At 49.6% G+C, this 12,517-nt stretch overlaps 3 protein-coding genes across 3 annotated transcripts; 1 reads left to right on the forward strand and 2 right to left on the reverse strand.

The window, feature by feature from the left end:
* Window positions 1-406: 406 nt before the first annotated feature.
* pksP (polyketide synthase alb1) lies at window positions 407-6,994 on the forward strand (the record flags this gene model as incomplete). The annotated part of the gene is given in 5 exon segments (XM_057261823.1): window positions 407-693; window positions 746-1,037; window positions 1,091-4,519; window positions 4,576-6,147; window positions 6,161-6,994. The coding sequence occupies 5 exon segments, from the start codon at window positions 407-409 to the stop codon at window positions 6,992-6,994; spliced, it is 6,414 nt and encodes a 2,137-aa protein (XP_057126755.1).
* Window positions 6,995-7,551: 557 nt separating this feature from the next.
* On the reverse strand, window positions 7,552-9,826 carry N7481_002605 (uncharacterized protein; the record flags this gene model as incomplete). Its single annotated transcript, XM_057261824.1, is given in 4 exon segments — window positions 7,552-8,499; window positions 8,565-8,627; window positions 8,642-9,355; window positions 9,410-9,826. The coding sequence occupies 4 exon segments, from the start codon at window positions 9,824-9,826 to the stop codon at window positions 7,552-7,554; spliced, it is 2,142 nt and encodes a 713-aa protein (XP_057126756.1).
* An 829-nt stretch (window positions 9,827-10,655) lies between these two features.
* N7481_002606 (putative flavin dependent monooxygenase) lies at window positions 10,656-12,301 on the reverse strand (the record flags this gene model as incomplete). Its single annotated transcript, XM_057261825.1, has 3 exons — window positions 10,656-11,116; window positions 11,169-12,061; window positions 12,144-12,301. 3 exons carry the CDS (start codon window positions 12,299-12,301, stop codon window positions 10,656-10,658), a joined length of 1,512 nt encoding a protein of 503 aa, XP_057126757.1.
* Between the last annotated feature and the right edge of the window lie 216 nt (window positions 12,302-12,517).

Genomic DNA, 12,517 nt, shown 5'->3' on the forward strand with positions numbered 1-12,517 from the left:
AACATCGCAGCTTCCCATCTGACATACCCTTGACCATGGTAACCGTTCCATTGGTCAAGTTCTGGCAAACATGGCTGAGTCAAATCCCGCTCGAACGGAGTACTACCCGAGCCGAAGCTAACCCACTAGGCCATAGAGAAGCTCCACCTCTGTAGAGCTTCCGTTCCACGTTACCCTTATTCTAGAGTACAAGCAGGTTATTAAAATTTTTCAGTACTTTGATTCCATGTGCCAGAGGACCCATAGGCCGTCTAGATTAATTCTCATCCAACCAAGCTCCCGGGAAAATATAATCAGACAATCACGTATAAATTATGAGGCCCGTCCATTCGCGCGCCCTGAAACTTTTTGTTTGATACTAATTCTTCGTGAATTTTTGCACCCCTGGCTAGCATCGGGTTTGATGATGGCGGGTCCCAGTCGCGTGTATCTCTTTGGAGATCAGACTGCTAATTTCGACTCTGGCCTTCGCCGCCTGTTGCAAGCCAAGAATGACTCGCTTTCGAGCTCGTTTTTTCAAAAGTGCTATTATGCATTGCGGAAAGAGATCAGTCAGCTACCGCCATCGCAGCGGCAGATGTTTCCTCGGTTTACAAGTGTCGTCGATCTCTTGGCCAGGTATCGTGAGTCGGGACCAAGCGCTGTTTTGGAGAGCGCTTTGACGACCATTTACCAGTTGGGATGCTTCATTCAGTAAGATTATCTGAAGCTCACGATTTAATGAAACTTAGACTAATTTCAATAGCTACTACGGAGACCTTGGTCATGCTTATCCGTCAGGATCTGAGAGCTGCATCGTTGGTCTCTGTACTGGACAACTTGCCGCGGCAGCTGTCAGCTCCTCTAGCACCGTTGGAGAGCTGATTACGGCTGGTGTTGAAACTGTCGTCCTGGCCCTCCGATTGGGAATGTGCGTTACCAAGGTTCGAGGACTTGTCGAAGCAGCCAAATCACCATCGCCAAGTTGGTCTGTGCTGGTCTCTGGAATCCGAGAGCAAGAAGGTCAAAAATTGATCGAAGTATTCGGCCAAGCCAAGGTGAGTTGACTCCAACATGTTAATGAGAACGATCTGATACTAATAATCTGAAGGCTCTTCCCCGGGTTTCCCAGCCGTATATCAGTGCTGTCAGCCCAAATGGATTGACAATTAGTGGTCCACCAAGCACTTTGCAAGTTTTCGTCGACACTTGTCTCTCTAAAGATCAAAAGCCTGTTCGGGTACCGATTCACGGCCCCTATCACGCAGCTCATCTTTATGATTCGAGGGATGTCAACCGCATCCTGGAATCATGGCCCAGAGAGAATTTTGAAAGCTATGTGCCGCAAATTCCAATTTTCTCGAGTGAGACTGGCAAGAAAATTGAGGCAGAAAATCTTGAGGGGCTCTTGAAGATTGCCCTTAGAGAAATTTTGCTCCGTCAACTATGCTGGGACAAGGTCATCGACGCCTGCTCTTCGGCACTGAAGATAACTCCTGCCAAATGCACTCTCCTTCCGATCTCCAGCACCGCAACCCAAAGCTTATACACTGCTTTGAAAAAGAGTGGAATCTCAGACCTTGAGATTAACAGTGAAATCGGCAATGTGCAGAATGACTCGACTGGAGACAATCGCAGTGGTCGTACAGAGCAGTCAAAGATTGCCATTATCGGTCTCTCTGGTCGCTTCCCCGAGGCACAGGATACCGAAGCTTTTTGGGATCTTCTCTACAAAGGATTGGATGTTCACCGTGAAGTACCTGCCTCTCGTTGGGATGTGAAGGCTCACGTCGACATGGAAGGAAAAACTCGAAACACCAGCCAAGTTCAATACGGATGCTGGATCAATGAGCCTGGTCATTTCGATCCTCGTTTCTTCAATATGTCTCCTCGCGAGGCACTGCAGGCTGATCCTGCCCAGCGGCTTGCCCTTCTCACTGCATACGAAGCATTTGAGATGGCAGGTTTCATCCCTGATAGCACACCATCTACGCAGAAAAACAGAGTTGGTGTGTTCTACGGAATGACTAGCGATGACTATCGTGAGATCAACAGTGGCCAGGATATTGATACTTATTTCATTCCTGGTGGCAACCGTGCTTTCACGCCTGGACGCATCAACTATTATTTCAAGTTTAGCGGCCCAAGTGTCAGTGTCGATACAGCCTGTTCTTCGAGTCTGGCAGCAATCCATGTTGCATGCAATTCTCTTTGGAGAAATGACTGCGACTCTGCTGTTGCAGGTGGAGTCAATGTTCTGACAAACCCGGACAACCATGCTGGCTTGGACCGTGGCCACTTCCTGTCAAGAACTGGAAACTGCAATACTTTCGACGATGGTGCCGATGGCTACTGTCGTGCCGATGGTATTGGTTCAATTGTTCTGAAGCGTCTCGAAGATGCCTATGCAGACAACGATCCTATCTATGGTATCATCTCCGGCGCCTATACAAACCACTCAGCCGAGGCCGTGTCTATTACCCGCCCTCATGTCGGCGCCCAGTCTTTCATCTTTGACAAACTCCTCAACGAGGCCAACATTCAACCTAAGGATGTTAGCTATATCGAGATGCACGGCACTGGAACCCAGGCAGGTGATGCTGTCGAAATGCAATCAGTTTTGGATGTCTTTGCGCCCGACTATCGCCGTGGACCAGCTCAATCACTTCACCTTGGCTCTGCCAAGGCAAACATTGGCCATGGAGAATCTGCTTCTGGTGTCTGTGCATTGCTCAAAGTGCTGATGATGATGAGAAAGAACATGATCCCTCCTCATTGCGGCATTAAGACCAAGATCAACCACAACTTCCCAACGGACCTGGCTCAACGAAACGTCCACATTGCTTTGGAACCGACCCCTTGGAACCGACCAGTTGGTGGATCTCGAAAGACATTTGTCAACAACTTCTCAGCGGCAGGTGGAAACACTGCTTTGCTGGTTGAGGACGCCCCCATCCGGGAGCGCGAGGCTAAAGACCCGCGAGGCATTCACTCCGTGCTTGTTTCCGCGCGTTCTCAATCTGCCCTGAAGAACAATGTTGCGTCCATGACCCAATACATTGAAACTAACAAGAACTCTTTCAATGTAAATGAGGTTGATCTCCTCGCCAGTCTGTCGTACACTACCACGGCGCGACGCATCCATCACCCTTTCCGAGCTTTTGCTGTCGGTTCTACTCTAGATGAGATCAAGAACGGCCTCAACACAAGCGTCGGACGTGAGAGTATTACTCCTGTGCCTGCGACCGCGCCTGGAGTTGGGTTCATCTTCACTGGTCAGGGAGCTCAGTACACAGGCATGGGCAGCCAGCTGTTCGAGAACAACTCCGAATTCCGGGCTCACATCGAGCACCTTGATCGCATCGCCAAGAGCCAGGGTCTTCCTTCAATTGTCCCTCTTATTGATGGCAGTGTCCCTGTCGAGGAGCTCAGTCCTGTCGTTACTCAGCTTGGTACCACCTGTGTACAGATGGCACTCACCAAGTACTGGATTTCCCTCGGAGTCAACCCGACGTTCGTCATCGGCCACAGCCTGGGAGAATATGCAGCACTGAATGCTGCTGGTGTGTTGACTACCAGTGATACAATTTTCTTGGCTGGTCGTCGTGCTCAGCTACTCACCAAGAAGTGCCAGATGGGAACCCATGCAATGCTTGCCGTGAAGTCCTCGTTCGCACAAGTAAAACAATATCTTGAGGACGATTCCGCCGAGATTGCTTGTGTTAATGCGCCCAGCGAGACTGTCATCAGCGGACCTAATGGCAAAATTGACCAGCTTGCAGACAAGCTTGCCAACGAGGGCTTCAAGGCCACAAAGCTCAAGGTGCCTTTCGCGTTCCATTCCGCCCAGGTTGACCCGATTTTGGAAGATCTGGCAGAAATTTCCAAGGGTATCATTTTCCATGAGCCAGCGATCCCATTCGTATCGGCTCTGCTTGGAGATGTCATCAAGGAAGCCAACCTTGATGTGCTCTCTCCTAGCTACCTGACCAGACACTGTCGCGAGACAGTGAACTTCCTTGCTGCCTTGGAGGCCACTCGTCATGCCAATCTGATGAATGACAAGACTGTCTGGGTTGAGATTGGATCGCACCCCATTTGCTCAGGGATGGTCAAGTCAACCTTCGGTCCTCAAGCTACAACAGTGTCATCTCTTCGCCGCCAGGAGGATACTTGGAAGGTGTTATCTAACAGTCTTTCTTCTCTCTACATGGCCGGTATTGATCTCCGCTGGAAGGAGTATCACCAAGAGTTCAGCTCTGCCCACGAAGTTATTCCTCTGCCTGCTTACAAGTGGGATTTGAAGAATTATTGGATCCCATACACCAACAACTTCTGTCTGCTGAAGGGCGCTCCTGCAAAGCCTGTGACTGAGTCTGCACCTGTTACGACTTACTTGACGACTTCAGCCCAAAAGGTTCTGGAGACTAGCGGTGATAACAAGACTGCCACCGTCGTTATTGAGAACGACATTGCGGACCCCGAGCTGAATCGTGTCATTCAAGGCCACAAGGTCAACGGAGCGGCTCTTTGCCCATCGGTAAGTTTATAACACCTGCAACCACCATATTCTCACCCATTACTAACAAGAAGTAGTCTCTGTACGCGGATATTGCACAGACTCTTGGCGAGTTCTTGGTCGAGAAGTACAAGCCCGAATGGAAAGAACGGGGCTTCGATGTCTGCAATGTTGTTGTTCCCAAGCCCATGATTGCGAAGGGCGGCAAGCAGCTCTTCCGTGTTTCAGCCACAGCCAACTGGAGTGACGAGAGTGCCCATTGCCAGGTTTGGTCCGTCACGCCCGAAGGGAAGAAGATAATCGATCATGCCACTTGCACTGTCAAGTTCTTCAACACAAGTGTCGCAGAGATGGAGTGGAAACGCAGCAGTTACCTCATCAAGAGAAGCATTGAGCATCTCAAGGAGAGCACCGAGTCCGGTGACGCCCACCGTATGAAGCGCGGCATGGTGTACAAGCTTTTTGCCAGCCTTGTTGATTACGATGAGAACTACAAGTCGATTCAAGAAGTCATTCTGGACAGTGATCAACACGAAGCCACTGCTCTGGTTAAGTTCCAAGCCCCTCCTGGAAACTTCCACCGCAATCCATTCTGGATTGACAGCATCGGCCATCTGTCTGGTTTCATCATGAATGCTAGCGACGCGACTGATTCAAAGAACCAGGTCTTTGTCAACCACGGCTGGGACTCGATGCGTTGCTTGAAGAAGTTTGATCCTAGTGTTACCTATCGCACCTACGTGCGCATGCAGCCGTGGAAAGACTCGATCTGGGCTGGTGATGTTTATCTCTTTGAGGGCGACGATATTGTTGCGGTCTACGGTGGAGTTAAGTTCCAGGCCTTGGCTCGGAAGATTCTCGATACCGTCTTGCCTCCTGCTGGTGCTTCTGCTGCTAAGCCTGTCGCTAAGGCCAAGCCTGCACCCATTGAGGTCCAGAAGGCAAAGGCAACGCCAACCAAGAAAGCTCCTCGCGCAGCGTCTACTCCCAAGTCTGCAGGCCCAAGTATTGTCACTCGTGCTCTCGCAATTCTGGCTGAAGAGGTTGGAATGTCTACCGGTGAGATGACAGACGACTTGAACTTTGCAGACTACGGCGTTGATTCTCTTCTCTCATTGACCGTCACCGGTCGTTACCGGGAGGAGATGAGCATTGATCTGGAGTCTTCCGTCTTTGTGGACCAGCCCACCATCAAGGACTTCAAGCAGCTTCTGTTCACTATGTGCCCCAGTGAGAGCAGCAGCGATAGTTCTAGCAGTGAGCCTGATATTTCGTCAGCGGCATCCTCCACCGACATCTCATCGCCCAACTCGAGTGGTCTTCCCTCTCCCGCTAACGAAAAGACAATGACCCACGAACAAAACGATAGCATGAAGCAGATATGCGCGATTCTGTCTGAGGAAATTGGCGTTGAGCCCCATGAGCTTGAGGGCGATGCCAACCTTTCCGAGATGGGCCTCGACTCTCTGATGTCGCTCACAGTTCTGGGTAAAATTCGCGAGGACCTCGACCTTGACCTGGCAGGAGAATTCTTCATCGAGAATCAAACTCTCGATGAAATTGAGTCCGCTCTGGATCTGAAGCCGAAGGTCATTCCTTCTGCGCCAATCCAACTTCCCGAGCAGATTCCAGCCGAAGCTCCCAAGGCCGTATCCAAAACAGCCATCCAGCACCCCCCCTGCTAGCTCCATCCTGCTACAAGGAAACCCCAAGACAGCGACCCAGAAGCTCTTCCTGTTCCCTGATGGCTCCGGATCTGCTACCTCGTACGCCACCATTCCCGGCATCTCTCCGGATGTCTGCGTGTACGGACTCAACTGCCCATACATGCGAACTCCCGAGAAGTTGAATTTCAGTCTGGACGAGCTCACCTACCCCTACGTTGCTGAAATCCGTCGCCGCCAACCACAGGGTCCGTACAACTTCGGCGGCTGGTCTGCGGGTGGTATCTGTGCCTACGATGCTGCCCGCCACCTCATCTTCGACGAGGGCGAGCGTGTCGAGCGGTTACTCCTCCTCGACTCGCCGTTCCCTATTGGTCTAGAGAAACTTCCTCGTCGTCTTTACGGGTTCTTCGATACTATCGGTCTCTTTGGAGAGGGCAAGGCTCCCCCGCCGAGCTGGCTGCTACCGCATTTCCTAGCCTTCATCGATTCCCTTGATGCTTACAAGGCCTCTCCCTTCCCCTTCAACGACAGCGAACACGCCGATAAGATCCCCAAGACTTTCATGGTGTGGGCTAAGGACGGCGTTTGCAACAAACCCGATGACCCCCGTCCTGCTCCCGCGGAGGATGGAAGTCCCGATCCTCGCGAGATGCTGTGGCTGCTGAACAACCGCGAGAATCTCGGTCCTAATGGATGGGATACCCTTGTTGGAGAGAAGAATGTGGGTGGCATCACCGTCATGGAGGGAGCTAATCATTTCACCATGACGCGCGGCGAGAAGGCGCAGGAGCTTGCGGCTTTCATTGCCGGTGCTATGAAAACTGTCTAAACACGTGGCATATTTTTTCATTGACAATAATTTTCTGGCGTTTATTATACTTTTGGAACCGTGTTTGTTTGATTTATTTTGCTTTTCCTTTCCTTTCTTTTCTATTTTGTCTTTCTATTACTAGTATCATGTACACATAATTTTGTAATTTAGCCCATCTAGGACTTAATGTCAGAACATGATCTTTGGACCTCGCAGTGCGAAATATGTAAACGTATTGAAAGGAACAGTACCATATTGCAGGGTTTCATTCAAATGTATGCGTCATCGATCAGGCTGAAATGTTACAGTTGGTAGGTAGGGTTACTTATGCTGGGAAACTGCCTTTGAAAGGCTTTGGATAGCAATGTAGACAAGTCATTCACTTGCGCCTCCCATGGGAATGGGGGAGGGAGAAAAGAAAAAAAACTGAAAATCAGTTAAGAAAGGTATTGGATGGTTGAAAATTGCTAGCACCTTCTATGAAGCTGTTCGGGAAAAAAACGCTAAAATGCAAACCATGAGAAGTCATGGTGGCGACCGCTAACTAGATTTGAGCTTCCAACCAACACAAAATATCAAAATTGCATCTCCGAAAATCTGAGGGCACTTGTACCACGACCTGCTAAGCCATTGCCATTGCCATTTCCATTTCCATTGTAGCCGACACCGGGACTAGTAGGACGGCTGCTGGCTGTGATCTTAGGGCTTCGAGGTTGGGTGCTGGTCGAGCGAGTGGATGGGCGATTTTTGCGAATATCTCGCAGTTCCTCCTCTTTTCTGTGCAGAAATTCATCCCTGGTAGCTAGGGTCAACTCCAACTCGCTGATTCTAGCAAGATGAATCTCAGAGTCGTTTTTCAAATTAAGCTCACGGAGCTGTGCAGCATTTGCGTTAACCTTGCGCGTCAAGTTCTCGTTTTCGGTTTGCAGCTGTCGTAACTCATTTCCAGACTGGGCTGCTGCCGTAGACGCGTTTTGATACTGCTCTCGGGTGTATTCTGCTTGATTGCGTTCGTAATCAGCCTTGCGCTCGAGATTGACTGCTTCTTTGGTTAAGCGACGAATCTCTTCCCGCGCTGTTTCGAGCTCGGCCAAGGTGCCACCACCCGATTTGAGTTCCTGCCGAGACTCCTCCAATTCGCGCCGCAGGTTCGTACGATCTTCTTTGAGCTTTGAAATGTCTTCCTTTTGTCTCTCGATGCGCTGTTCAAGAGAGGCCTTGCCCTCGGCCCCGTTATCCCGCTCCTGGCGAACCTTATGCAGCTCATTGGTTCGATTTTCATAGCGGTGTTGCAAGAGACTCAAGGTCTTCTCAAGCATCTGGGCTTGTATGGACACCCGTGAGAGGTCAGACAGTATTTGCTCTTTCTCTGAGGCATGCGCATTTTGCATTTGAATGATGTGTTTCTCCAAGGACTGGAGGTCTCGACCCAAAGTTTGCGTTGGGGGTTTGGTGGATTCGGTCAGTTGGCTCACTTCATCGAGCCGTGTGCGTTTTGAGGAATAATCCTCGCTATCTTCGTCCTATAGCAATAAGTCAATATTAAACAGGACTGGATATAGTTCAAGGGAAGATATAAGGGTCCTACCAGTGAACGCTTTTGGGCAGTTGGCGCTTGGTCGTCGGTTGATGGGGTTGAAGACTCCAGGTCCTGGGAGATATGACCGGTAAATGGTCGATGATAGGTAAAGGCCAGCTAGTCAAAGTATCTCGCAAATAAACGAGAACTTCATCCACATCCTCGTACACGCCCAATGCATTGTCTTGAAGATCGCCGACATCATCATGGAGATGGGCTGTGTATTGTAAAAGCAACCGTAGACGATCAGGCTCAGACAATTCCGGAAGACAACGTTCGATGTGTTCGCAAGTGTTGGATACAAGGAGCCAAATGACCGGTAGGAGGTCATTGTTGCGTGTGTATGTTGTCCGAATGTGTTGCACGTTAGGACTCTTTGGTTCAAATGCCGTGTCTAGAACGATAATAGCGGACGGTGACTTGATGAGGTCTCGCACACCATCGTGGGAATGGATTCCGAAACTCAGCGAATCCTTCACCAAAGAAATCTCGACGTTACCACCCATCTCCTCGCGGGGCCGAGTGTAGGTGAATCCTTTACCGAGCAAATATCGCTCGACTAGCTTTTGCTTCATCTCGCTGCGAACTTCTAGGATTAAATGAAGATCATCTTGACTCGCCACCTCCACCAAGTGACCGAGGAAATAAAACTTTGAGCTCGAATACTCGGCCCAAGAGGCCTCATTTTCAATCTTCGAGTCATTGAAGGTCAAGTGATGGGATATGTTGAGATCTGGGTGAATAGTGACGTTGTTTAATCGAGTAGTAACTTCTTGCATCCGCGAAATCAAATATTCTCGCTATGAACGACGTTAGCCAGGGCATAAGCAGTCTTGAGAAATATTATTTCTTACATCAGCATCAGAGATCTGCGAAGCTGGGTTGGACATCACAAGAAACTGGCGCATTTCTTCGGAGGCGCCTCCCAATACTCGGTCATACTCATCTTTCAAACGCGAATCCAGGGGCAGCGTAATGGCAAACTCGGATGGCCCAAGGCAGACTGATCCGGGTGGAACTTCCTCGGCGTTCCCGACGCTCAGGGCGCTAGGGTGAATAGTCTGCATGGGGCTCTGGAGGTCGTAGTGGGACGCATGTAGTAATGAGTCGGAATGAGTGTGATGAATAGAGGTGTGAGCATGTGCGATTGAATCCGTGTCAGGTCTAACACTGAGTGGTATTGTTCGCTCAGGAATTTGGGACACCGAAGGTTCAATGTCGCCCACAGAAGATGGAGTGTCGACGAAAGGTTTGTTTTGTTTGTCATCCATGGCGTCGGCTAGATGAGAAAGAAGTAAACCCTGACCGTATGATGGATAATTTGCTTGATGTTGAATATCTTTCAATCTGACTATGCGGGAATAGGTATTCCAGTCGAATCCAGGAAACGCTTCCCAGCCTGAATGTTCGAGAAATCGACAGACAAGGCCAGTTTGTAGGATACCACTGAATGATTGTCAAATGCTCGATCCAGCTGGGCAGCCTGGTCAACTATAGAGCAAACGGCTGGATGAAAGAAAACAGCGCAGTCACTACCAGGCGTGGAGTTCCTGTAGACTCGGCTTGGATTTGTTCAAGTGACCAAGGTACTAATCCCAAGCCTTGGTCAATGAAGAGCCAGTCTGAAAATAAATGCAGTTAAATTTAGAGGCCTGTATTTTATGTTATTATCTGAACTCTTGAAGTGGAACATAAAATATAGGGGAAAGCGGAGTGGCCATGGTTATCGGGAGTATGCATCAGGACAACGGGATGGCATGGCAGGAGCATTTGCACGATGCTCAATCAAGGGATGATCATACCTTCGGATAGTGAATCCAAAACTTCAGTGGATTCTTCTTTAGTTTCTCTGGCGAAAGAGTCGAATCATGGACGAGTGTGGGTGGTGGAGGAAAGAGAGGATTATCGCCGCGGCGACGTGCGGCCAAGCGCATCATGCACGCCCCTTCACGTGATCTGGATCTGCAGTCAATGGGCGATCGCGCGCTCGGGATTAACTCGGCTTCTTCAATGAAGATGCTTAATACATGAAATGAGAAAAAAAAAAACCTATATGTTCTATTTTTCTTTATATCTATCTAATCCACATCCACAAATCTATCATATCGACTGTCCCCCCTGCTCCTCCTGCTCGCGTTTCCATTGGTCAAAGTCGAATCCAACCTCTGCCAAAGTCTTAATTTCGCTTCGCTGAGCACCTTTTTGAACAAAGGCTCTTCTAATGTCAGGGAAATGCGCTCGCATCCACCTCTCTCGCTCGCCCCAATATGTTCCAATCTTTCCTTGTCCGTCATGATCTAGTCCTGGACGTTGCTCTGCCTCGGCCGCCCAATTGTAGAGGAAGTTGACGTAGTCAGCATCCATCGGAAACGGCATCAAGTGGAATGTTTTCCCATCTCCTTTGGTCTTCACCTCCAAATATTCCGCTGTATGCATATCGTCTTTCGATGGAAGCTGCAGCCTTGCTGACCAGACACGAGCAAAAACAGCCGCCTGGTTTTCGGCTATCGGGAATGGAATCACTCTTTGTGCGAGAACTGGGAAGGCCAATGTGGGGTGATCTATATAAAATAGTTGCTGATAAACGTTTCTGGTTCGCCAGCCATGGGTTACGACCGGGGGGGGTGAGGGACGAGAGAAATGGGTATGAGTAGAAATAGCCAGTGCAAAACACCACGGCATCGACTTCATCTTCCACTCGGCCATCGGCGAATCTGATGGCTCGGTTGTGAGTACCCGGAGATAGAAACTCGACAATCTCCGGACATATAATCTTGTCCCCTGGCGCGGAAGCTGCCATGTATGATTCCGAGCGCTGAGAGACAAGTATGCTGCCTTTACTAACTTCGTTGATTTGAGCACCGATGTCAAGTCCCGAGGCAGAATTTCCAACCACTACCACCTTTTTGTCCCGGAAGGTCTCGGGCGTATCATAAAACTTGGAGTGGGAAATAATTCCTGGATATGCTTTATCCCAAGGGTCAATCCCTTGAATATCCGGGAGGTATGGGACCGTGAAATGCCCACTGGCTACCACAATTGCGTCATATGTGCGAGTGGTTTCAATACCGGTGTGAAGATTCGCTGTTGTTAAATCCCACGTACTCAATTTTGGATCTCTCAACTTCACATCGACGACCTGGGTTTCGAATTGAATGAGGCTCTTGACTTCCTCGGCATACTCCTCCAAGTATTGTTTGACCGACTTGTGCTTGGGGAAAAGCTGAGCTTCAGCTGGGAATGGTTTGTCCGCAAAGCGCATGAGTTCCTTCGGAATATTGGTCTCAAGTCTATCGTATAGTGGAGACACGAACACAGCCTCTGGGTTGCCTCCCGGTTGTTGAGTCCATGTTGGCTTCTCGACCGGCTCATGAGGATTGAGATGTGGAACGGTTGTTGTCAATCCAACTTTGGCTGAACTTGGACTATAGTTCCAGGCACCACCCACAGAGCTCCTCTGTTCAAAAACATCGATTTGTTCGAAATGTCTTTCCTCGAGCAGATACCTATTACAGCTGTTAGCGCGACGCCCGGTACCCGAGGTATCAATCATCTTATGCAAACTGGGGATCTAGCATGTGAGCATACTTTACAGCTGCAAGACCTGAAGGTCCAGCTCCAATGACCGCCACTCGACGCACAGAATTTGCAAGAGCCATGGCTAATTTCTCAGGCTCAGGCTCAGGCTCAAGCTCAAGCTTAGGCACGAGGGGTTGTTGGAGAGAAGAGGGGGGAGCCAAGCGCATTCGCCATAGTGGACCGGTGCCTGAGCTTATCGGAGCATGAAATGAGACAAACCTTGACTGAGCCTCAGAAAACTGCTGTAAATATAGAGCAGGAAATTCGCTAAGCTATCTTTTTAGATAGAATTCTTTGATTTTGCTTAAACAGTCAATTCTAGTTCTGTCAAACCCAGTAGATAGACCTGCGCAAGTTGTGTAACTGCAGTACCTATGTTACCA

This window comes from Penicillium waksmanii (genome assembly GCF_028829765.1).
Source record: "Penicillium waksmanii strain IBT 27052 chromosome Unknown utg000002l:1.0-3326099.0:1.0-3328782.0, whole genome shotgun sequence".
NCBI lineage: Eukaryota > Fungi > Ascomycota > Eurotiomycetes > Eurotiales > Aspergillaceae > Penicillium > Penicillium waksmanii.